This window comes from Pteropus alecto, unplaced genomic scaffold, assembly GCF_000325575.1.
Source record: "Pteropus alecto unplaced genomic scaffold, ASM32557v1 scaffold398, whole genome shotgun sequence".
NCBI classification, from domain to species: domain Eukaryota; kingdom Metazoa; phylum Chordata; class Mammalia; order Chiroptera; family Pteropodidae; genus Pteropus; species Pteropus alecto.
Window position 1 is genome coordinate 3435198 of NW_006442497.1, and position 24981 is coordinate 3460178.

General features: G+C 40.6%; 1 protein-coding gene and 1 pseudogene across 2 annotated transcripts in view; both read left to right on the top strand.

Moving 5' to 3' along the window:
- POLR2A (RNA polymerase II subunit A) overlaps positions 1-7482 on the top strand; it is a 23274-nt gene extending 15792 nt beyond the window's left edge. Inside the window, exons 20-29 of one of the 2 annotated variants that reach the window (XM_006922318.2) lie at positions 2142-2366; positions 2515-2761; positions 3069-3169; positions 3994-4098; positions 4195-4377; positions 4655-4858; positions 5058-5244; positions 5376-5489; positions 5638-5787; positions 5889-7482. In XM_006922318.2, the coding sequence (XP_006922380.1) occupies positions 2142-2366; positions 2515-2761; positions 3069-3169; positions 3994-4098; positions 4195-4377; positions 4655-4858; positions 5058-5244; positions 5376-5489; positions 5638-5787; positions 5889-7045 (2673 nt within the window). In that variant the 3' untranslated portion in view covers positions 7046-7482. The remainder of the gene's footprint in view (positions 1-2141; positions 2367-2514; positions 2762-3068; positions 3170-3993; positions 4099-4194; positions 4378-4654; positions 4859-5057; positions 5245-5375; positions 5490-5637; positions 5788-5888) is intronic. The other variant, XM_025040104.1, reaches the window with a different exon arrangement.
- LOC112471469 lies at positions 1044-1162 on the top strand (annotated as a pseudogene).
- Positions 7483-24981: the final 17499 nt, after the last annotated feature.

Here is a 24981-nt window from a genome sequence, read left to right on the forward strand (position 1 = left end):
TAAAAATGCTTGCTGTGTGTGGAATTCTAAGTTAGGTGGAGGTAGGGAATTGGAGTAAGCAGAAATGAGATTTACAGATACTGGAATATACCATCACTGTCTAAGAATTTTATAGGGTAATAGAAGAAGAGAACATTTAATTATAGTCGTACTTCTGAATCCATTTGATCTAAATCCAGTATTATAAATTAAATAATTAACATACATTAGGGTGCTATAAAACATGATTGAAAAAAATGAAAGAAGACTTAAATGGAAAGACATTTTATGTTTATGGATTAGAAAACTTAATATTGTTAAATAGCAATAACCAAAGTGATCTACAGATTCAATACGATCAGTACCAAGTTCCCGCTGCCTTTTTTGCAGAAATTTATAAGCTGTAATTCATATGGAAATGCAAGGGACCCATAATAGCCAAAACAGTTTGAAAAAGAACAAAACTTGGAAGACACACACTTCTCGATTTCAAAACTTAATACAGAGCTGCAGTAGTTAAGACATTGTGCTGCTGACGTAAAGATCCATATATAGATCAGTGGAAGAGGCTTGAGAGTCTAGAAATAAACCATTACGTTTATGGTTACTTGATTTTTGACAAGAGTGCCAGGTCAATTAAATGAGGAAAGGATAGTGTTTTCAACAAATAGTGCTGGGACAACTGGATGTCACTTGCAAAAGAGTGAAGTTGAATTCCTGCCTCACAAAAATCTCAAAATATATTTTAAGACCTAAACATGAGAACTAACCTATACAAAAATCTCAAAATATATTTAAGACCTAAATATGAGAACTAAAACTATAAAACTCTTAGAAGGAAACACTGGGGTAAATCTTAATGGCCTTGGATTAGGCAGTGGGTCCTTAGGTATGGCACCAAAAACATGAGCAGCAACAGGAGTAAATAAATTGGATTTCATCAAAATTAAAAATTTCTGTGATTCAGAGACCACCATCAAGAAAGTAAAAACACAACACACAGAATGGGAGGAAATATTTGCAAATAAAATATCTGATAAGGGCCATGCAAAAGGACCATTACAGTCTGTGGCCATGCCACCCTGAACACGCCTGATCCCCTCTGATCTTGGAAGCTAAGCAGGGTCAGGCCTGGTTAGTACTTGGATGGGAGACCACCTAGGAAGACTGGGTGCTGTAGGTATTAAAAAAAAAAAAATAGCACTATTACAAATCAACATTGAAAAGAAAAAAATGTTTAAGGATTTGACTAGAACTTTTCCCTAAAGGAGATATATGAATGACCAGTAAACACATGAAAAGATGCTGTGCATTATTAGCCATGTGGTAAATCAAAACCACAGTGAGATACCACTTCATGCCCACTAGCAGGTGTTGGTAAGGATGTGGAGAAATTAGAATTCTCATACACTACTTGTGGGAATGGTACAACTGCTTTGGGTAACAGTTCCTCAAAAGTTTAAACAGAGTTACGTGACCCAGCTGTTCCATCCCAATATACCCAAGAAAATTGAAAGAATATGTCTACACAAAAATCTGCACTCAAATATTTATAGCAGCATTATTCATGATAGCCAAAGCAGTGAAACAATTTGAATGTTCACTCATTAATGAATGGATACACAAAACTGGTATATCCATACAAGGGAATATTGTTCCATGATAAAAAGTAATAAGCTATCAAGCCATAAGAAACAGTTATGAATCTTAAATACATATTACTAAGTGAAAGAAGCCAGTCTGAAAAAGGTATATACTATATGATTCCAATTAAAAGGTTCAATTTTATGGTATATGGTTATATCTCAATTAAAATAATGCATTGGGAGCTTCCCATTTAGAAGACTATCACCAAATGAATATTTACATTGTAACTTTTGCATACTTTTAGAAATTTGGGGGTTTTTAGATGGTATATAATACCTTTTTCTGGGTCTAAAGCACATCAAGTACAAAATGGGATGTGTAAATTGAAGTACTGTCTAAGGAAAGGGATGGTCAAATAAGACTGACAATTTTAAGTCTCTCTGCCTTATCCACATGCGTCTGTTCCATGTTGTGTAAGAGCACAGGATAGTCTCAGTCCTGAGTGCAGCTTGCTGTCATTCATCAGAAGAAGGGTGAGCTTGCTTTTTCTGGTGCTAGCATCTCTTACTCTCTAGGCCCATCCTGGGGAAATGGTGGGCGCTCTGGCTGCACAGTCCCTTGGAGAACCTGCAACCCAGATGACCTTGAACACCTTTCACTATGCTGGTGTGTCTGCTAAGAATGTGACATTGGGTGTGCCCCGGCTTAAGGAGCTCATCAACATTTCCAAGAAGCCAAAGACCCCCTCACTTACTGTCTTCCTGCTGGGCCAGTCTGCTCGAGATGCCGAGAGAGCCAAGGTAGGCCTTGGAGGATGGGCTTCCAGGCAGGAGGAGGAGAGGAATTCTTTTCATTGAATAAAAGGTTTAGGATTCCCTCTACAGGAGGCTTTGAAGAAGCTTTTGGTGCTACCCACTGCTTGTGTTATGAATCGCTTTTTCTTCCCAGGACATTCTGTGCCGCCTGGAACATACAACATTGAGGAAAGTGACTGCCAACACAGCTATCTACTATGACCCGAACCCCCAGAGCACGGTGGTGGCAGAGGATCAGGAATGGGTGAATGTCTACTATGAGATGCCTGACTTTGATGTGGCCCGAATTTCCCCCTGGCTTTTGCGGGTGGAGCTGGACCGGAAGCACATGACTGATCGGAAGCTGACCATGGAGCAGATTGCCGAAAAGATCAATGCTGGTAAGGCTCGGAGTGCCAACCCAGCCCAGGAGTTTTGCCCAGGATCTTCCTTTGTCATGTCATTGCACTCTAGTCCCCAACGAGCCACCCACCCTCACCGCCTTCCATATGCTGGTTCTAATCCCCCAAGGCATCTCTTCTTCACTTCCCCTCTGCACTCCCTTTTCTTTCAGTGTTTCTCCTCTTTCTAGAAGGGTTCTATGAGAAGGAGGGGGGAGCCAAAAGAGCACCCTGTAAGGAGAGAGCTTCAGATGAACAATGACTGGGAAGTACTGTAGATGTGATCTTTCTCATGGCTCCTCACCAGGTTTTGGCGATGACTTGAATTGCATCTTTAATGATGATAATGCAGAGAAGCTGGTACTCCGTATCCGCATCATGAACAGTGATGAAAACAAAATGCAAGAGGTAAATGGGATCCAAGAAGAACTTCATGTGTCAAACATAGGAAGCCATTAAAATGAAAGCAACCTGGACACCACCTAATGTAGGAATGGGTAATGGTGGTTAGCAATGATTTTCAAAACTTTTAGCAGCAAAAATTTTCAAAATCTGAAGTAGCAGTTATTTAGATAAAAAAGATAGTGTTAAAGTGGGGACATTCCCGTAGTCCTGTCATTGGCTCTCCTTCCCTGAAGCTCCTGCATGAGAGCCCGGGGTAGAGTTGAGGGTAGGTTGGACAGGATTGCTATGTCCTAGGGGAAGTGGTGTGATAGCGGGTGTAATAAGACCCAGGAAAATGTTTGACTAGTGACTTTACTCTGGGCATGGCTCCTAAAAAATTGTTCAACAGGTGTGGGTACCTGGTGCTTTAATAATAAAAACCTAGAACTTAACTATTGAACTATTGGAGAATAGGTAAGAAATGTGTGCTTGATGGAATACAGTATACTTTCATTCAGTAAGATTATTTGTCTAGGCAGTAGCAGCCTGGGTGAATACTCAGTGGGTGCCAGAATAAGAGCAGAGAGTGCTCTATGCCTTGCTACAGCCCTCAGAGTTGCACGCACACACAAGTGGAAATTGTGTTAGGATTTTGGAGTGTGGGTGCTTTTCTTAGGTTTCTTTTAATGTGAGCATATAAACATGATAAAAAGTAATCTCACTGGAACTGAAGAGGGCAGAGTCTGGGGCCTGACTTGACTCTTGGGTCCCAGAGGAGGCTGTGGTTTGAGTTGAGCCTGGGAAGAGCCTGGAGTATTCCAGAAGTAGTGACTTCACTCTTGTTGCAGGAAGAAGAGGTGGTGGATAAGATGGATGACGACGTTTTCCTGCGCTGTATTGAGTCCAACATGCTGACAGATATGACCCTGCAGGGTATTGAGCAGATCAGCAAGGTCAGCCATTCTCTCCCCCACAGTCCTTCCACCTCCTACTTTTCTTTCTCTCACACCCCCACCCAACCAACTTGAACTCACTATGTCTCCCTCCAGGTGTACATGCACTTGCCACAGACAGACAACAAGAAGAAGATCATTATCACAGAGGACGGGGAATTCAAGGCCCTGCAGGAGTGGATTCTGGAGACGGACGGTGTAAGCTTGATGCGGGTGTTGAGTGAGAAGGATGTGGACCCTGTGCGCACTACGTCCAATGACATTGTGGAGATCTTCACGGTGAGCCCCTTAGAGCTCTACTGTCTGTCCAGTAGACAGAGCCCAGCTGTCTGTCCTGGATTTCTGGCTTGAGACCTGCTCCCTGGGTCTCCTGGCAACAGTTGGATTGTGTGTTCTCACTCACAGGATTTCTTTGGTCAGATTTTTTTATGCCTGAATCCACTTTTAAGTCTGGGCTTCACTGACTTTTGACTGTCCCTCTATGGATCTAGGTGGCGGTAGGAGCCGGGAGCAGAGCTACTCTGTCTTGACCTTTCACCCCCAAACCCCATGCCAGGTGCTGGGTATTGAAGCTGTGCGGAAGGCCCTGGAGCGGGAGCTTTACCATGTCATCTCCTTTGATGGTTCCTATGTCAATTACCGGCACTTGGCTCTCTTGTGTGATACTATGACCTGTCGTGGCCACCTGATGGCCATCACGCGACACGGAGTCAATCGCCAGGATACTGGACCTCTCATGAAGTGCTCCTTTGAGGAAACGGTAATGGCAGAACTAATGAACAGGGTGGAAAGAGGGAGTGCTTTGAGAAAAAGAGTGTCCACCAAAGTGAATGTGCTATAGGGTGGGCACTGATGCTGTTCTTCCCTCTGGTGGGTGGGTTGGCTCTGACAAGGGTGGAACAGCCCTGGAGTGCTATGTCGAGGGGTCTAATGGGTAGTGCCCCCTCTTTGGTTGTCAGGTGGATGTGCTTATGGAAGCAGCTGCACATGGAGAGAGTGACCCTATGAAGGGGGTGTCTGAAAATATCATGCTGGGCCAGCTAGCTCCAGCTGGCACTGGCTGTTTTGACCTCCTGCTTGATGCAGAGAAGTGCAAGTATGGCATGGAGATCCCCACCAATATCCCCGGCTTGGGGGCTGCTGGACGTGAGTATGACGGCCTCAGCTGTGTACAGAAATTGGCTGGCTCTTCCAAGGGGAGGCAGTCCATTAATGTTGAGAGGATGGCTTGTCCCTAAGTGCTATTTCTCATAAGTCACTGTGTACCTTTTATGTAGCCACTGGCATGTTCTTCGGTTCGGCACCCAGTCCCATGGGAGGAATTTCTCCAGCCATGACACCTTGGAACCAGGGTGCAACCCCAGCCTATGGCGCCTGGTCCCCCAGTGTTGGTGAGTGACCCAGCCCAGGAAGAGAGTCCTCTTGGTGGTTCAGGAGATGGATGAGCTGGGTTTGTTGGAACACAGGAGGCTGTGGAGCACTAGAGATGGTGTTGGGCTCCAGCTCTGGTTTTAACTTAATGTTTTTCTTAATTTGCAGGGAGTGGAATGACCCCAGGGGCAGCTGGCTTCTCTCCCAGTGCTGCTTCAGATGCCAGCGGCTTCAGCCCTGGTTACTCCCCTGCCTGGTCTCCCACGCCAGGCTCCCCAGGCTCCCCAGGCCCCTCAAGCCCATACATCCCCTCACCAGGTGAGTTTCCCCTGTCTGTCAGGGCAAGTTTATTTTCTCTCTGATCTTTCCTTTGGGCTTGTCTATCCATCATTTAACTCCTTTTGATTTCTTTCCCACAGGTGGTGCCATGTCTCCCAGCTACTCCCCAACATCCCCTGCCTACGAGCCCCGCTCCCCTGGGGGCTACACACCCCAGAGTCCTTCCTACTCCCCTACTTCACCCTCCTACTCCCCTACTTCTCCGTCCTATTCTCCAACCAGTCCCAACTATAGTCCCACGTCACCCAGCTATTCACCAACTTCTCCCAGCTACTCTCCAACCTCTCCCAGCTATTCCCCGACCTCTCCTAGTTATTCTCCCACCTCTCCCAGCTATTCTCCAACTTCCCCAAGCTACTCGCCCACATCACCTAGCTACTCACCAACCTCTCCCAGCTACTCGCCAACATCTCCCAGCTACTCACCAACCTCTCCCAGCTACTCACCAACGTCACCCAGCTATTCTCCCACCTCCCCCAGCTACTCACCAACATCTCCTAGCTATTCTCCAACATCACCAAGCTACTCACCAACTTCCCCAAGTTACTCACCCACCAGCCCTAACTATTCTCCAACCAGTCCCAATTATACCCCGACATCACCCAGCTATAGTCCAACATCACCCAGCTACTCACCTACTAGTCCCAACTATACACCGACAAGCCCTAACTACAGCCCAACCTCTCCAAGCTACTCTCCAACTTCACCCAGCTACTCCCCCACCTCACCAAGTTATTCCCCTTCAAGCCCACGCTACACACCACAGTCTCCAACCTATACCCCGAGTTCTCCCAGCTACAGCCCCAGCTCTCCCAGCTACAGCCCTACCTCTCCAAAGTACACCCCAACCAGCCCTTCCTACAGTCCAAGCTCACCAGAGTATACCCCAACCTCTCCCAAGTACTCACCTACCAGCCCAAAATATTCTCCAACTTCTCCCAAGTATTCTCCTACCAGCCCCACCTATTCACCCACCACGCCGAAATACTCACCAACATCTCCTACTTACTCACCGACTTCTCCCGTTTACACCCCAACCTCCCCCAAGTACTCACCTACTAGCCCCACTTACTCACCCACCTCCCCCAAGTACTCACCCACCAGCCCCACCTACTCACCCACCTCCCCCAAAGGCTCTACCTACTCGCCCACTTCCCCTGGATACTCGCCCACTAGCCCCACTTATAGCCTCACCAGCCCAGCCATCAGCCCAGATGACAGTGATGAAGAGAACTGAGGGTGAGCAGGGTGAAGCAGCAGCTGGCTAGGGCAAACAGCAACCTGGTGGTGCTCTGCAGTCCTCTCACCTCCTTCATGGAGTGCAGGCCCCTAGCCTAGCTCCCTTGTACATATCCCCTTGTGACAAAGTTACCTGTTGAAGTTCTGGTCCCATTTCCAGTGAGGTTTTTTTGTCTTGTTCTCCACTGTGCTGTCGTCTCAGAACCCACTCACCTGGCTGTGATGTTCTTCCTTTCCCAACTACCCAGACCTGTCCCCAAATTGAGGATTGCTTTTTGCCTATGGCTTGATTGGGGGCAAAGGGTATTTTAATTTCTTAGTTCCTGCTCTGGTTCTTTACATCCAGTCTTCAAGAAGAACAAAGCTAAAGCTGCCTTTTGTCTGTTATTTTATTTTTTGAAGTTAAAATAAAGTTTACTAATTTTGATCAAAAGTGTGTACATCGAGTACTTTATTTTGAGGCAAGACTACCTACCCAGGCCCCTGTTTCCTGCCTAGGCCGCTGTGCCATTTATTGTGCTTTAGCTGCTTCCTGTAAAGGGGCAGGAGAGAGGCAGGAAAATGAGCAGATGGTACATTCACCCATTGAACAAACACCTATTATGTCCCATGCAGTGTTCTGTCTTGGGTTTGTGGTAAAACAGATAACAGCCCTAATCTTTCATTAAAGGAATATTGAACATAACAGATTTTTAACCTGTTTTACTGATTACCATAATATGTAATTTGGAAAAGTATAGGAAGGTGTACAAAAGCAGAAAAATTATCACCAACCATCAACGTGGTAACCAGGAGGCAAGTTTTCTTTTGGTATTTTTCCTACATGTTTCTCAAGTCACTTCTAATCAGGCTTTTGTCCTGGAACTGACAATGAGAAGATTATGGTTAATAGATTTTAAAGGTGAAGTTAAAGGATTGGGGGATAATTTGCTGTTTTTAGTTGGCCATTTCATAATTTCTTTTATTATTAGCAGCTTCTTAATGTGGGTACCAACATTATGTATTCTCTGCAAGTTATTTTTGGAGATATTTTTAATTCATTTTTTTTTTGAAATATTTAAAAGAATAGGAAGTGATATGGCCAAGATCTGTTAATTTATCACCAAGGTTATAGATAATAATATTTTGTCATATTCAGATCTTAAATTGTTTTGAAAGAAATGACTTGTTTTTTATGTTTATTATAACATCTCCAAGCACTATAGAAAAAAAAAATCTAATCCCATTACCAAGAAACTAGTATCGGCAGTTGGTGAACATAAGTCCAGACATCTCTTTCATTATAGAATGATAGAACTTGTTTAATAAGAATGGGATTATTTGCATATCATTTTGAGTTTGGGCTGCTGTAACAATATCAGACTGGCTTATAGACAACAGAAGTTTATTTCTCACAGCTCTGGAGGCTGGGAAGTCCAAGATCAAGGTACTGGCAGATTTGGTGCCTGGTGAGGGTTTGCTTTCTGGTTCACAGATGGTCATTTCTCACTGTGTCCTCACATAGTGGAAGAGGCAAAGGAGCTCTCTGGAATTTCCTTTATAAGGACACTAATTCCATTCATGAGCATTCTACCCTCATGACCTAAGTACCTCCCAAAAGCCCCTCCTCCAAATACCATCACATTGGAGATTAAGTTTCAATATAAGAATTTTTGGAAGACAGTCTATAGCATATACTATTGAATAAATCCAATAATTTTTTAGAAGAAAGGGAAATATGAATTTGCTGGATGTCATATTCTGCTATTTGTCCATAAGAAATATTCCTAAAAGGTCTCTCTAGCATTAAAAAAATACATTATGAAAACTTGAGAAGTTGGTAATGTTAGGCTATTTTTAAAAACATTGAAAGTTTAGATAGTATGGATTGATTTCCCACCATAGTACTGTGTTCTCCCTTCCTGTGTGTGTTTGTTTGTTTATTACTATTTTTTAATGTGCTTTAAAAGAAAATGGAACACCTGTATGCTCTTGCCCAGTTTACGAAATTGAATCTTGGTGTCCCTTATATGCTCCTTCCTTAGCATGGTCACCTCTCTTCCCTAGAGGTAACCACTATCTTGAATTTTGTGTTAATTGTTCTTCCTTAAGAATGTTAATATTTTTGAACATGTAAATGAAATCACACTATATATCCTTTATGACATGCTTCTTTTAGTCCACATTAAGTTTTAGAGATTCATTCATGTTGAGGTTTATAGCTATCCATTAAGTTTTACCATAGAAGAGGCTATTACATTGTTTATATTTGCTACTGTTGATGGATGTTTATTGCCACCATGGCAATTCCTGTACCTGTCCAATGTGCACACATACATGGGTTTCTCTAGGGCGTAGCCTGGATAGGGAATTGCTGAATTGGATCATTGGGTGTATGCTAGGTAATAAATTGTGTTCCAAATGATTCTACTGGTTTAGAATCCCACCAAGCAGTGAAAGAGAATTCCCTTGGTCCATAATCTCTTTAATATGTGTGGTATTGCCCAAATTTAATTTTTTTATCTATGTATTTGGTGCAAAATAGTATTTTCTTATGCTTTTAATTTGCAATTCCTGAATTACCAAGGAGGCTGAGCATGTTATGATAAATGGTCAGCTGTTTTCTATGAAATGCATTTCTCTTTTCCCATTTTTTTCACTTTGGTTGTCTCTTGTGATTGATTTGTAGGAGATATTTATACATTTTTAGATACTAATCTTTTGTCAACTATGTTGCAGATAACCTTCCAATTTAATGGTTTGGCTTTTAACTGTACATGGTATCTTGCGTTCTTATTGTAGTTGAATTTACCAATTTTTAAAATGGTTTGTGTTTTTTTGTATGTTGTTTAAGAAATTCATCCTTATTCTATACAATAGTCTTCTGTATTCTCCTTCAAAAGTTTTATAGTTTGGCCTTTTACTTTCAGGTCTTTAATCCACCTAAAATTGGTTTTTATTTGGTGGGAAGAAAGGATCAAATTTCATTATTTTCATTAGTTTCACATAGATAACTAGTTGTCCCAGCATAGTTTATCTTATCTGCCTAAATTGTTTTCATGTGTACTTAGTTTGTTTCTGGGTTCTTTGTTCCTTTAGTCTATTTTCCTCTTCCACATCATTTTGAATTGCTATACCTACTATATTTTGAATATCTGATAAAGTAATTCCTTCACTTTGTTCTTTAATATGTTTTGGCTATTTTTGGCCCTTTGTTCTTTTATAAAATATTTATATCTAGCCTATAAAAATAACCTAGCAAGGATTTTTGTTAAAGTTTCATTAAATATATAGGTCAGTGGGGAGGACCTTCCTACATTGAGTTTTATTATCCTAAAAGATGGTATATCTCTCCATTTATTTAGTTTTTTTATGTTCTTTAATAAAATTGCATAGGTTTTCTTCATAGTTTATACTTCTTTTATAAATGCGTTCCTAGATTCTTTATATTTTTTATTGATATACAGTATTTCTATACCTCATTTTTTAGAATCTTGATGTACAGAAATGAAATAACTGTATGTTACAGATTTTATATCTAGCAAACTCCTTAATTGCGTAATAATCTATTAATTTGTTTTTCTTTGTTTTGTTTTGTATATAGACAATCATTTATACACATAATGCCAAGTTTGTTTCTTCCTTTCCAGTTATTAAAACTTTCATTTCCTGTGTTCGGTACTCTGGAAAATTTGTATAAGTTGTTAACCAAAAGAATAACTCATCTTTGTCTGCTCTTGGTCTTAAAAAACAATGCTTTCATTGTTTCACCATGAAGTATGATGTATGCTACAGTTTTTTAAAACTTTTAACAATTTAAGGAAGTGCCCCTCTATGTCTAGTTTGCTAAAAGATTCTTATGAATGAATATTAAATTTTATGAAAAGTTTTTTTCCCAAGGGTTTACTAGCCTCAAAGTTATTTGGGATTATTCCCTCATTATCTCTTTTTTTCAGGGTATGAAATTATCTGTTCTCCAAACATTTGGTAACACTCACCTGAACTGGTTAGGGTCAGATGCTAGGTGTTTTGTTTGTGGGAAGATAGTTATGTACTGATTCAAGTTCCTTAATTAATTATAGGACTAACCATGTTTTCTATTCTTAGTTTTAATTGTATTTTCATAGAAACTTATTTTCAAATAAAGTTATTCATAATATCTTTTTTTATTACCTATTTTAACTTCTTTTCTTGAGTTATGTCACCATTTTGTCTCCTGTATTGCTTATTTGTTTTCCATTTATCTAGCCATTTTTCCATAGGGTTGTCAGTTTTTTTCTTTAAATGAGCTTTTGACTCTATTAATTCTATTATATGCTTGAATTCTCATTAATTAATTTCTGTTCTTAGCTATATTATTTTCTGCCTTTCTACTTTCTTTGGGCTTATTTTTCTATTCTTTTACTGGTTTCATTAGCTTTTTAGCTATAAACAGTTACACTGTTTTTTAGACATTAAGAGGAAAACAATAGTCTTTTATATTTACCTAGCTATTTAGCATCTCCTATGCTCTTCCTTTCTGAAAGTCTGATTTTCCCCCTGGTGTCATTTCTCTTTGGCCTGAAGTTCTTCCTTTAGTATTTCTTATAGAGCAGCATTGCAGGTGATAAATGATCTTGGTTTTCTTTTATCTGAAAATGTGTATTTCCACATTCATTCCTAAAGAATATCCTCACTGTATAAAAGACTGGTGTGACAGGTTTATCTTTTCTTTTAGAACTTTCAGAATGTCCTACTATCTTCCGGCCTTCATAGTTTCTGATAAAAATGAATCATTATTTCCTTGTGTTATTTTTCTCTGGATGCTTTCAAGCTTTTTTTTTTTTTTTTAATTATTGCTTTTCAGTAGTTTGACTTTGATGTACCTAGGCATAATTTTCTTATTTATCCTGTTTGGGTTTCCCTGAGATTTTTGATTTTGTAAATTTATATATTTCACCTTATTTGGTAAGTTTTCAGACATTCTTTTAAATATTTTTTTCTGCCTTATCCTTTTCTCTTATTTTCTATCAATAACATTCATATTGGACATTTTTATTTTTCCCCACATGTCCCTGAGGCGCTTGTTCACTTTTTCAATCCTTTTTTTTTTCTTCTTTTTCTTCTTTAGATAATTTCTATTTATCTATCTGCAAGTTTACTGAATTTCTTCTGTCATCTGCTATTAAGCCTATTCAGTGACTTTTCATATCAGATGCTATATTTTTCAGTTTTAGACTTTTCATTGGTATATACAGCTAATTTTCATTATTTTTTATAGTTATACAATCGCTGCAAACATTGAATTAGTGAATACTGAACTACTAGGATAAATACAGGGTTAGCTTCTGGTCATATTTTCATCAACTAATCAATATATAACATTGTTTTAAGTGTGTTTCTGTTTAAAGAGATCTTATTTAATATATTTTTTATTCATTATCACTGAACTCATTGCGAAAAGCATCATGAATATTGATTTTGGCCTTACAAATAAATTTTGACAAGTAGGCAAATTTGAAAATATGAATCAGCAAAGAAGGATCGAATGGGTGTGTGTATGTATTTATCTATTGTTCCTTCTTGCTGTTGAAACTTCTTATCTTTTAACTAATTGTAAGAGTATATTTGTTTACCTTATTAACATAGTTATAATAGTTGTTTTAAGTCTTTGTATAATAATTCCAAACTTTATCTCAAGGTTGACCTTGGTTGATTTGTCTTTTCCCTTTTGAATGGGTTATATTTTTCTGGTTATTTATATATAAAGTAATTTTGGATTATATTTGGACATTGTCAATATTATGGTGACTCTGGATTCTATAATATTATTCCAAAGACTGTGTGCTTTTATTTTATTAGGCAATTAACTTCGTTAGACTCAAATTGCAAATACTGACTCATCTGTGATGGATAGCAAGGGTAGTTTTTGAGTTCAGTTATTTCAGCTTTGTTCTGACCCCACGGGAGTATTTCTCATACTCTAAGGGCCCTGTCTAGCTTAACACCATTTCTGCTAACAATGGGCTGATGATCCTTGTCAATAGAGGATCTGCGTTACCAGTTTCTTTTGGGACAATTATCAGGATTTAAGGAAGAAGGCCTTCCCCCCCCCCACCCCCGCAGAAAGGAGGGAAGAAAACTAGGTTTACTAAAAAGATTAAGAACACTGCGAGAGATATCCCTTATCATTTCCTGCTAAAAGATTAAGAATTTTACAAGTGATGTCCCGTATCAATGAATCTAATTGCTTTTCCTTTGTATGAAATCTGTGTTTTCTCTTTGGCTATTTTTAAGGTAGCCTTTCCTTGGTGCATCACAATTTCACTATCACATGTCTAAATATGACTTCCTCTATTTATCATAGCGCTCTTGTGATATTCTGGGCTTTCCAGATATAAGGGTTAATATCTTTCAATAATTATGAAAAATATTACCTTTTTTCCATTCTCTCTAATTTCTCCTTCTGGAATTCTGCTTAGATATATATTAGGCTTTCTGAATCTAACTGTCCATGTCTCTTAATCTTTTTTTGTTTTCTGTTACTTTATCTCTCTTGAATATATTCAGATCTATTCTTTGATTCACTATTTTCTTTAGTTAAACCTATTCTGTTTATTTTATCCATTGAGTTATTTTCAATTTTTATATTTTTTCCTTTCTAGAAGTTCTGTATGGTTCTTTTCAAATCTGCTTAGTTACTCGTTATAGCATCTTATCTCTTGTTCAAATTTTCAAGCATTTTTTTAATTCACATAAACATATCCTTCAGGTTAGGCTAGGTTATGTGGTAACAAACAACCTGAACACCTTAGTGGCTTAAAACAATGATTTTTTTTCCCCAGTGAAGGTTTGCTGAACCTGTGTTCTATGTCATTGTCCTCATTCTGGGGCCTAGGCTGATGGGGCAGCATTGTCTGGAACTTTGTTGGTTGTAGTGGTAGAGGAAGAAAGAAACTGGTGAAGCTCACTGGTTTTAAAAACTTCTGTAGAAATGGGAATTTGAGCACAAACAGTGGAAAGGCTGAATTGTGGTTTCAGGTTCTCAGGAGAGATTATTTTCTTCTTTTGTTCAAGGTGAAGGCAGGCACCCTGTCTCTCTCCTCTAAAATGGTTTTTTGTTTTTATTTTTATATGCCTTTATACTGAGGTCATAGGAGGTCTCAACCATATGCAGAAATCTCTCACTATCTTGGTAGGGGGAGCCCTAAGCTTTATCTCCTGTCCTCTGCATCCCAGAAAACAATCTGTGTCAAGGTCTCCTGCGTTTCACAAACTCCTGGGAGAAAAACTGACTTTGGAACTCCCTTATCTCCTAGGCTTCCTGATTTAATTTCATGTTTGGCCTCTGGAAGAATACTTTTTTTTTTTTAAGTAAGTTTATTTATTGGGGGGTGCAACCACTTATCCACTTTATTTTTTAAATATTTAACTGAGATATAATCCACATACCAGAAAACCCTTTAAAAGTATATAAATTAGTATTTTGTAATACACAAAGTTATACAACTATCACCATTATCTAATTTCAGAACATTTTCATTACAAAAAAAAATTCTGTATCCATTAGCAGTCCTCCCCATGTCAACCTTCTCCCAGTCCTTTACAGCTACTCTCTATTTGTATGGATTTGCCTATTCTTTGTTTTTTTTTTTCTTTAATTTTAATTTATTTCTTTTTTATTTTTTATGGTGACATTGGTTAACGAAATCCAATAAGTTTCAGCTGTACACTCTGGAAGAATACTTCTATTTGTGCCAGCTCAGCAGTGTTTTCTTTTGTTGTTTTTGTTGTTTTACAAAATATTTTATTCTGAATTTTACTCTTTTCAATTAGGAGAACTATTTAGGATATCTAGTGTGCTGTACAGCCATCCTACCTCCTGATTATGGCTTTTATGCTTTCTATTTTGTCAGGCCTTATAATATTTACTTTCTGTTCTGTACATATAATCCAGTTATATAGTCTTACTTATGTTTTAAATGGCTCATCTGATAAAATAAAATTGAATGTCAACTCTAATTGAAAAAATAGATAAATGTCTCATCTGTAGTCTTCTTACCACTGCTTCTCCACTGTCATCTTTTTTTATTTATCTCTCTAGTACATTTTTCAGAAAGGGTTCATAATTGTTTTTGTTATATTCCCTGAATTCTCTTATTTTTAAAAATATCTTCCTGTAGCCTTTAAAATTGAAGCATATCTGGCTGGATATTTTTTCCTTCAGGATTTTTGTAAAAATCAACATTGGTTGATTTTTGTATTAGGATTCTCCAGAGAAACAGAACCAGTAGGATGATCTATATAAAAGGAGATTTACTATGAGGAATTGGATCACGGAATTATAGAAGCTGAGAAGTACTATGATCTGCCATTGCAAGCTGGAGACCCAAGAAAGCCAGTGGCGTGATTTAGCCTAAATCCAAAGGGCTGAGAACAAGGGAAGCTTATGGTGTAAACCCAGTCCGAAGGCAGAAGATGAGAAGAAATGTCTTACTCAGCTCAAGCAGTGAAGCAGGAAAGAAAAGGGGCAAATTCCTCCTTCCACAGCCCTTTGCTCTATTAAAGCCCTCAATGGGATGGATAAGGCCCACCCACATTGGGGAAGACCATCTACTTCACAGAGTCCACCGATTCAAATGCTAATCGCAACTAGAAACACCCTCACAGACACACCTAGAAATAATGTTTAATCAGGGCACCCCTTGGCCAGTCAAATTGACACATAAAATTAACCATGACAAGTCCACTTATAGTCAACTTGGCACCCATATGTACCTCCTTAGATTATACTTAATATCCAATAAAGACAATAACAAGGTTGTAATTCTGCCTAACATGATACAACTGTCCCATATACAACTGAAATACACTAACCCCTTCCTCCAAAGAGGAAATAAAGTCCTTGAATTATGTTTACTCTTCTCATTAATATCCCATAACTAAAATACTATGATATAAAATCAATAATACCTAAATGCTATGATATAAAGTCAATATGCTTCATGTTACATGATAAGGGAATAAGAGAGGAAAAAACAAAAATAGATATATACCCACACAAATGTGTCCATAACAAAATAAGGAGGAAATATTCATAACAATTACAGTCCTCATTACTGTAACTGGCCATGTGATTATAGCTGGTATTTATAACTACCTTCTTCTACCACCCATTGTGTATTTCCTTTGCCTTCAGCAAGCACCTCAGATGGTGAAGGTTCTTTACCTAGGAGAGTAACCCAAACCTTCATTCCTGAAGGGTCTAGGCCATTACTCTTCCTTGGATTAGATTGTAATTTTCCATTGACTTTAATCACAGGGCATGGTAATACTAAGAGATGCCCTGTATTTCAGACATACTTTCCTTACCTCCATTGTGAAAGTAGTCCAATTCCCACTTAGTGGTCAGGATCAATCACCCCACCCAGCCAACACCATAACTCCCTTCTTTGTCTGTTGATTCAGAGGCATGAGGAGCCCAAAGTGTTTGGGTGGCAGTCTTAACTTCCAATTCAATAGAATCGTTGTTGTATCTCCTGGTGGAAACAACCCTTCCTCTGGAATTAAAACCGCTAGGTTAGCAAGGCATAAAGTCACAGGAAAGGAAGCAAAATTTTTGTTAGTAAGTTATTAAGGGTAATAGTGAGTGGAGCCCCTCCCATTTCTACCCCTTGATTCCTTGACCCGTGAAGCCTGGCTATCAGTGAAATAGTACTACATATTAAATGCTGAGTCAGAACATATATGGGCTCTTAGAGAATCTTGTCCCAGCCCTACAAGGTGGTGCCGCCAAGCCGTCATTGTAACTGAATTTTCAGAAGGCCATTTCACCATTCTTTCAAACCAGCTGCTTCAGGATTTTGGGGAATATGGTAAGATCAGTGGACTTCATGAACATGGGCTCAGAGCTACACTTCTTTTGCTGTGAAGTGAGTTCTTTGATCAGAAGCAATATAGTATGGAATACCATGACATATGAATAAGTTGTTCTGTAAGTCCATGGATGGTAGTTTTGCAGAAGCATTGCATGCAGAGAAGGCAAAGCCATATCTGGTGTCTATTCCAGTAAGAAAGAATAAATTACTACCCCTTCCACAATAGAAGCTGTCCAATGTAATCAATCTGCCAGTATCTCTATCACTGACATTTAAGATACCATTGGATCTGCTAGATAATTTGGCCCAAGTGGCAGAGCAGCTTGCACAGCAGTCTGGACTTGTTGCACAACCTTCTCTTGTTCTGGGCCCCACACATAACAGCTTTTTGGGTCACTCAGTAAATGGGCCAAAGGAACACACCCAGATGAGGATTGTATTGCCTCCAAAATTCAAAGAGGCCCACTAAGCATTGTATCTCTTTCTGGATTGTAGGAGAGACCAGATGCAACAACTTGTGCTTCACCTTAGAAGGAAATCTCAACATATTCTGCACCACTAGACCTCTAGAAGGCCCCTGAATTTTAATTGAATTTCTCACCCTCTGACACACAAATGTCTTATTAATAAGTCTAGAGTAGTTGCTACTTCTCGCCCCCTAGGTCCAATCATCATGATGTCATCAGTGTTACGGTCCAGCGTGATATCTTGTGGAATGGAAAGATGATCAAGATTCCTGCAAACACAATTATGACTTAGGGCTAGAAAGTTGACATACCCCTGAGGTAAGACAATGAAGATGTCTGGCAGGCCTTGCCAGCTGAACACAAACTGTTTTTGGTGGACCTTATGGACAGGAATAGAGGGAAAGGCATTTTCTAGATTGAGAGCTGCATACCAGGTACCATGGGATGGGTTCATTTGCTCAAGCAATGAAACCACATCTGGTACAGCAGATGCAATTGGTGTCACCACCTGATTAAACTTATGATAATCCATTGTTATTATTACTTGATTTTTGTGTTAGTCAGGGTTCTCCAGAAAAACAGAATCAGTAAGATATATATATAGATATACACACACACACACACACACACACATACATACACATATATACATAATATATATACATACATATTTATATATATATGAAGATTAATGATGAGGAATTGGCCTACATGATTGTGAGGGTGAGAAATCCTACAGTTTGCCATCTGCAACCTGGAGACCCAAGAATGCCAGTGGTATAATTCAGTCTGAGTCCAGATGCCTGAGAACCAGGGGAGCCGATGTAAATCCCAGTCCAAGAGCAGGAGAAGATAAGATAATATGTCCCAGCTCAATTCAAGTGATGCAGGGGAAAAAAAGGGGGTGAATTTCTCCTTCCTCAGCATTTTGTTCAATTTGGCCCTCAGTGGATTAGATGATGCTGAAGTAAACCAAAGTTTTGCCACGCTAAAGTGTTTTCTGGGATATTGATTTTATGTTGGTTTTTAAGAAATGAAAGACTCAGAAAGAACCTTTGACCTTCCCTGTTTCCTGCCTAAGAGATTCAACTAGAAAGGTCTGTTTCAGGAAAGAGATCTTAGGATGTTCACCTTAGCCTAATTTGAGTTAAATATAGTAAATAGGAAGGTTTAGGCAGGGACCTGTTAGCCTAGATACCCCATGTCCCACTGTTTCTGAGTTGCCTAGAGAGTGTTTGCTGCCATGTGTGTTTACTCTTCCTCAACTACATGTAAATCACCCATTCTCTGTCCCCTTCTTTTCTCCTTTGTCCATAATGTCACATATACCCTATGTTGCCTCACTGTCTCTGGAATTTTCATGCTTATGTGAAATCTCACATGTATGTATTAAAATTTGATTTTCTCCTATAAACCTGTTTCAGTTAATTTGATTATTAGCCCAACTAGAAGAACTTAGAATGTAGGAGGAAAAGTGTTAAGTTTTTTTAGCCTCAACAATTCCCATCTGCATTGGAGAGGGCAGTCTGCTTTACTTAATCTGTTACCTAACAGAAAGAGTTCATCCGCTTGGCACTAGCAGAGCCAAACACTAAGCACTAAGAATTGCTGTGGAGAAATATTTTATTTTATTTTATTTTATTATTTATTATTTTATTATGAATGATGCCACTCAGGAGAATGGGAAGCTAGGGCTCAAAAGCCCAAACTCCCTGATGGCATGTAGATTATAGAATATATAGGGCAAAATCACAAGACATCCTGGGTTAGGAGGTTCTGGGTCATGCTGGGAGCTGATTGGTCCGAGGTGAGGTAAGGGTAATAAGTCATTTCTTAAGGTCTTGAGGACAGTTCTGAGGTTTGTTTTTGTGTCCCTCTATCTAGTTTCATGGGAAAGTAGCCAAGGGGTTGGTCCACCTTTCGGCTAAGGTACTGAAATAGAACTTAGGTCAAGATGTTATCTTTAGCTTGTCAGAGGTCTGGACCTTACGACCATTAGGCAGGTCCAGGCTAGTGTCTTCTGCTGCCTCTGGGGTTGCTGATTATCTAGGGGAAAGGCTAGGTCTCTGAGGGTTAGTTCTTTTCCAAGTTCTTTTCTTTTTTTCAACTGAGGTGAAATTCATAAAGCATAAAATTAACCACTTTAAAGTATACAAGTCAGTTGCATTGAATACATTTATAATGTTGTGCAACCACCACCTCTAGTTCTAAAACACTGTCATCACCCCGAAGGAAAACCCTGTACCCATTAGCAGTCAATCCTTAATCTCCTTTCTTCCATCCCCTGACAATCACCAATTTGCTTTTTTTTGTCTATAATCTTGGTATTTTTGCATGGAAGATGACATGCTAATTCTGAAATTTGTAGTGAAGGGTGAAGGGCAAAGAATAGCCAAGATACTTGTGAATGGAGGAGTAAGAAAGGAGTTAAATATCAAGATTTATTTTTAAACTATTGTAAATAAGATGGCTTTATACTTTTAGAGAGTTAGACATACTGAAAAATAGAATAGAGAGCACAACTTTTTTCTATATTTTTAAAAAATAAGTTTTCATCCAGGAGAAATTGTCATCACTTGGAAACTGTCATCGCTCAGAGCCACAGAGACCTTCATCTCAGTTTGAGTTATGATTAGATTTATTGTGCCCTTTCCTTTTCTCTGTTTCTTAGATCATGTCTGGAGAACCCCAGTTGCACTACAGGCATGGGTTGAGCACTTAAAAAAAGCCATTAGGCTGCTCACCGCTAGAAGACTCCCATGGTAGGATAACTTGGTCATGGACCAGGGTAGTTCTGCATTAGGCATCCTGCCAAGCTCAAAACAATGTCTGCGCACCCAGACACATAGTAAAAGCACACTCATTAACTCCCTTCTCCTTCATCTGCGACAATCACTCCTACTCCTGACGGTTCATTTTCTGGTCCTCCTAGACTGGTCTTACTTTACTTTGTCACGGCTTCCTCCCTCTCCTCTCTACTTTCTAGCCTCAACCTCCTGTCTGTGCCTTCTCAGGACCATTTGTTGCTGTCTTCTCCCACTTAGCTGGTCCTAATGCTCCCTTAGTTCTCTTTTGCCTTAGTCAAATCGCAAGGATCCTAGAGTTCTGCCTCTTCTGTAATCAATCGTTCTGGTTCTCACACTGGTCTTATCTAGTCCTCTCCTGTCCTGATCTCCCCCTCTATGAGATCATTCTGTATCTTGTTTGCCATGTCCTCCTCTGCGGTCCACGATGTCCCCAGAATTCAGAGACGGAATTTGGCACAAACTGACCTCTCTAGTAAGAATGTGGACTTTTGTCCAATCTGTTTTATCTACTCAGGGCCTCGAGACCTCTCCATACTGTGTCCAGATCCTAGCCCTCCTCCATCCTTACTCCAGGCCATTACCCAAGAATCTGAGTACCGCCTTAAAAGGAGGGCGGGCCTCCTCTTTCCTCTGTCCCATGCCATCCAGCCCACTGACCCTTCAGCCTTCCCTTGCCTGGGACCCTCCCTTTTTTATTAAACCCCAGAGCCACCAGGGGTTTGGCCTGGACACCTTCTGGACCACCCAGGGTGGTCCAACCCGGGGAAGCCCAGGAGCTATTGGTTAAGCTACTGTTGAGGGACACTCTGATGCTTAGCTTAGTCTCCTAGTCTGTTGACTGGATGATAATGGTTGGGGGATGCCCTTGCCCTTGAAATCTGGTCTCCTAGTTCTAGTTCTCCCATTCCAGGCACAAGGGGGAACACTTCATCTATACCTAAAGACTCACTTCTCAGCTGCATTCTAAAGAATTGGAAGGCCTTTAAGCTAGATGGCAGACAGCAGAAGAAGCTGGTCTTCTTCTGTAATATGACCTGGCCCCAGTACAAACTTGAGGATCAGGAGGTTTGGCCTGAAAATGGAACCTTAAACTATAACACATCTTATAATTAGGGAAAATGGACCAAGGTCCCCTATGCCTAGGTCTTTATGACCCTATATCAGGACCCAATAAAGCAAGGCTTCTGTAAAATCTGTTACTCCCAATCCTCCTCTGTTACTCCCCCACCAGACAGCACAGACCTCCTCATTGACCCTCTCCTCTCAAGGCTGCTATTGCCCAGGCAGGAGGGAAGAGGAGACTAGGGGGCCATAGACTCCTCAGCCACCCTCCACTTCCTCTAGTTCTCTTACATCACCCACTCCTTATGCCCCCATATATCCCCTTTACCAGAGGAACTGGCTGGACCCAGCCCCACAGGACATCCCCAGGGTGGAGACTCTTACCACCCAGAGTCCACTCAAACTGTCTGCTCAGGGAAGTAGCGAATGGGGAAATGGGAACCCTCAGAGTCCAAGTCTCATTTTCTGTGACTGATCTTGCCCAATATAAAATCAAACTGGGGTGTTTCTCTGAGGACCTAAGTAGATTTCTTGATGAATTTCAGGCCTTAGCAATGTTCTTTGATCTGACATGGAAGAACATCCAAGTAGTCATATCTACTTGCTACACCCCCAGAGGAAAAACATAGAATTTGGCTTGAGGCCCAGATACATGCAGATAAGATGGCTACTGCACAACCAGATAGGCATCCAGTGGGAGCAACTGGCAGTCCCAAGTCAAGACCCTGACTGAAATTATCAGGCAGAGCAGAGAGATCTAATAAAGAGAGACTATATGATACTTTGCTTAATCGAAGGGATTAAAAAGGGCATAGTTAAGCCAGTTAACTATGATAAGATCAAGGAGGTGATCCAAGACTGGAGAAAAAAATCCAGCCTTATTTCAAAGTTGGCTAGTGGAGGCTTTCCAGAGATTTGCTAATATCGATTCCCCTCCCCTGGCGGTCTGTCTCTGCTCAGCCAACACTTTATTAGCCAGTCTGCTCCTGACTGACATCAGGGGAAAACTCCAAAAGCTTCAATATGGCCCTCAGACTCGATGGTTTAATTATTACACACAGCCTTTGGAGTCTTTAACAGTAGAGATCAGGCTGAGGAGGATAAAAGGACCCAGCATGAGACCAGACAGGCTAAACTGCAGGCTCCAATGATGGCACTTAACCATCAATGCTGCCTTGCAACCTCAGGGCCACTCTATAGAAAACAAGAGACGTGCAAAAGGGATGACCCCTACAGCCCTGAAGGGGCCTTGCTTTAACTGTGGAACACCAAGACACTGGAGCAACCAGTACCCCCACCCCAGAAAAGAGCTCCTCCCAGGGTCCTGTCCTCAATGCAAACAATCAGGCCACTGGAAGAAGGAATGTCTCCAGCTCTGAAGGGAGAGAGAGGCTCCCAGATCCAAGGAGGACTGAAGGGGCCCGAGTTTCCTGGCGACTCCTCCTGAAAGACATCTTGTGACTATGGAAGAACTCCGAGTTATCCCTGAAACAGCAGGTAAACAGATGAATTTTTTAATTGATACAGGAACCCCCTACTCGGCCCCGATGGATCACACGGGGCCCTTAACTATTAAGTTTGTACCATCAAGGAGTAGACAGCCAGCCTGAACAGAGGTACTTCATCCCACCCCTCTGCTGTCATCTTTAAGACTGTCTAATTTCTCAGTAGTTTTTAGTTATGCCAGAATGCCCTACACCCTTAATGGGGAGAGATTTAACATCCCTTATCCATATTCTCTGGAAATTGGGTCCTCCTTAAAACCTAGAAAGAAGTCTCTGCAGAAGACCAGCTACAACCAAAATGGAAAGGGAACTACTAGGTCCTGTTAAGTACCCTTAACACTGTTAAACCACAGCATATACAGCTGGATACATCCATCTAGGATTAATCTTTTCTCCTCTGAGTCCTCATAGGAGCCTCCAATCAGCTCTATTTAGGAATACCCCTGTGAATCCATACAAGACCAAAAGCTGTTATTCAAGAAAAAAAAAAAAAGAGACACATCTCTATACCAACAGGTGAGTAACCCCGGACTTCTTGACTTGTTAGCTACTGCTTTTGGTTTGGGTCTTCCCTTGACCCTTGCTTTCTCCTACACCTGTGCACTCCTCTCAGTAACTGCCTAGATTTCAGTCAGACTCTGAACTCTGGCATATCTCCTCCACAATGTTTCAATATGATCTTAATCCTCTTAATTCTAATCTATTCTCAGACCCTCTGAGGAGAATTGGAATCCAATGCTGTTGTAAACTTTTCTAATATAATAGCAGAAGGGAATAGCCTCTATAACTGCTGGATATGTCACAAACAACCCCACTGTGGTCCTTTCCTGAATTTCAGCCTGTTGATCTTAATTTCACTCATATATCATAGCAGGTCTCCAAAGGTCTGTTCTAAGCCCAACCCCCTGATTGTCGTCCTCAGCCCTACCACTACCAACATCAGTTTAAGCTGTCTTACCCTTACCCCAGTCTATAACTGATCTAGTAGGACTGGGATAAGATTCCTTAACTGCTCTTCCTTGTCGACTCCACGCAAGAATGCATCACGGAGGGGCGGAAATGCCTTCAGCATCGCCACTAACTCATTCCTCTATCTTGTCACGTTTAATACCTCCCTAAAATGTATTCCTGACATAACCCATGGCTGACCAGCAAGCCACTGAGTTCTTGATGGTGCCCAATCCAGTAGACAATCCTAGAAAAGTAAGTCTAGTGACTCTACTACCTCCCCGCCAAGGCAAAAAGAAAGCCAAACGGGCCTAGAGATGCCGAACTTCAGGGAGGCCCCTTGTCCCTTTGATGTCAGACCACTCCATCTTGGGGTCCAACTCCAACTCACTGGTTCAATTCCTCTTCTCCACAGTGAGCATGCACTCCACTGGGATATTTTTCCTCTATGAACCTCCCACAAACATACTACCTACTGAAAACAACCTCAAGGACGATATTCCAAATCTTATACAGCACTAGCTTTCTCTTGCATTGACAATTCTCAGTTTGAGGGCCAAGGCAGTCTGGGATATCTAGGCCCATGAGGCATCTCCTACATAGCCATCTGTAATATTAAACAAGTCCCGCTCCTAACAAGCCATAAGATTTATTACAGTGGCTGCCATAGGTCTAGCAGCCCCTTGGGGGAGGATTTCTCTATCATGAAGCCACCTTAAAAAACCTAACTCAAAGTCTGGCCACCCTAGCACAAAGTACTGGAGATGCCCTCCAAAACCTGTAACATTCACTTGATTCCCTGGCAAATGTAATCTTTGATAATTGATTGGCTCCTGACTATTTGTTAGCAGAATAGGAAGGCGTATGCGCAGTTATTAACAAGGCTTGCTGTACCTACATTGATACCACTGACAGGTAGAGGGAAACATTAAAGAAATTAACCAAGCCAAATGGCTACATGAGTTCGCTAAGGGGAACCTCATGACCAATTCTATTTGGTAGGCTGTGAAGAACATTCTACCTTCTATCAGCTGGTTCCTTTCCTTATTAGCACCTCTAATCACTTTAGTCCTTCTTCTAATCTTTGGCCCATGCATCTTTAATTTTCTCATCAAATTTGTCTCCAGATTGCAACGGTTCCACGTAAAGATGATGATGCTACAGGGATTTATGCCAAGTCACTCAGTGGAGATCACCCTGGAGGAAAATCTTGATCCCCTAGATCGGGCAGGCAGAGATTTTCATCCCAGTTTAGGTAGGGACTATGCCTGGTCACAGCAGGAAGTAGCTACAGAAGCCTGACCTCTGG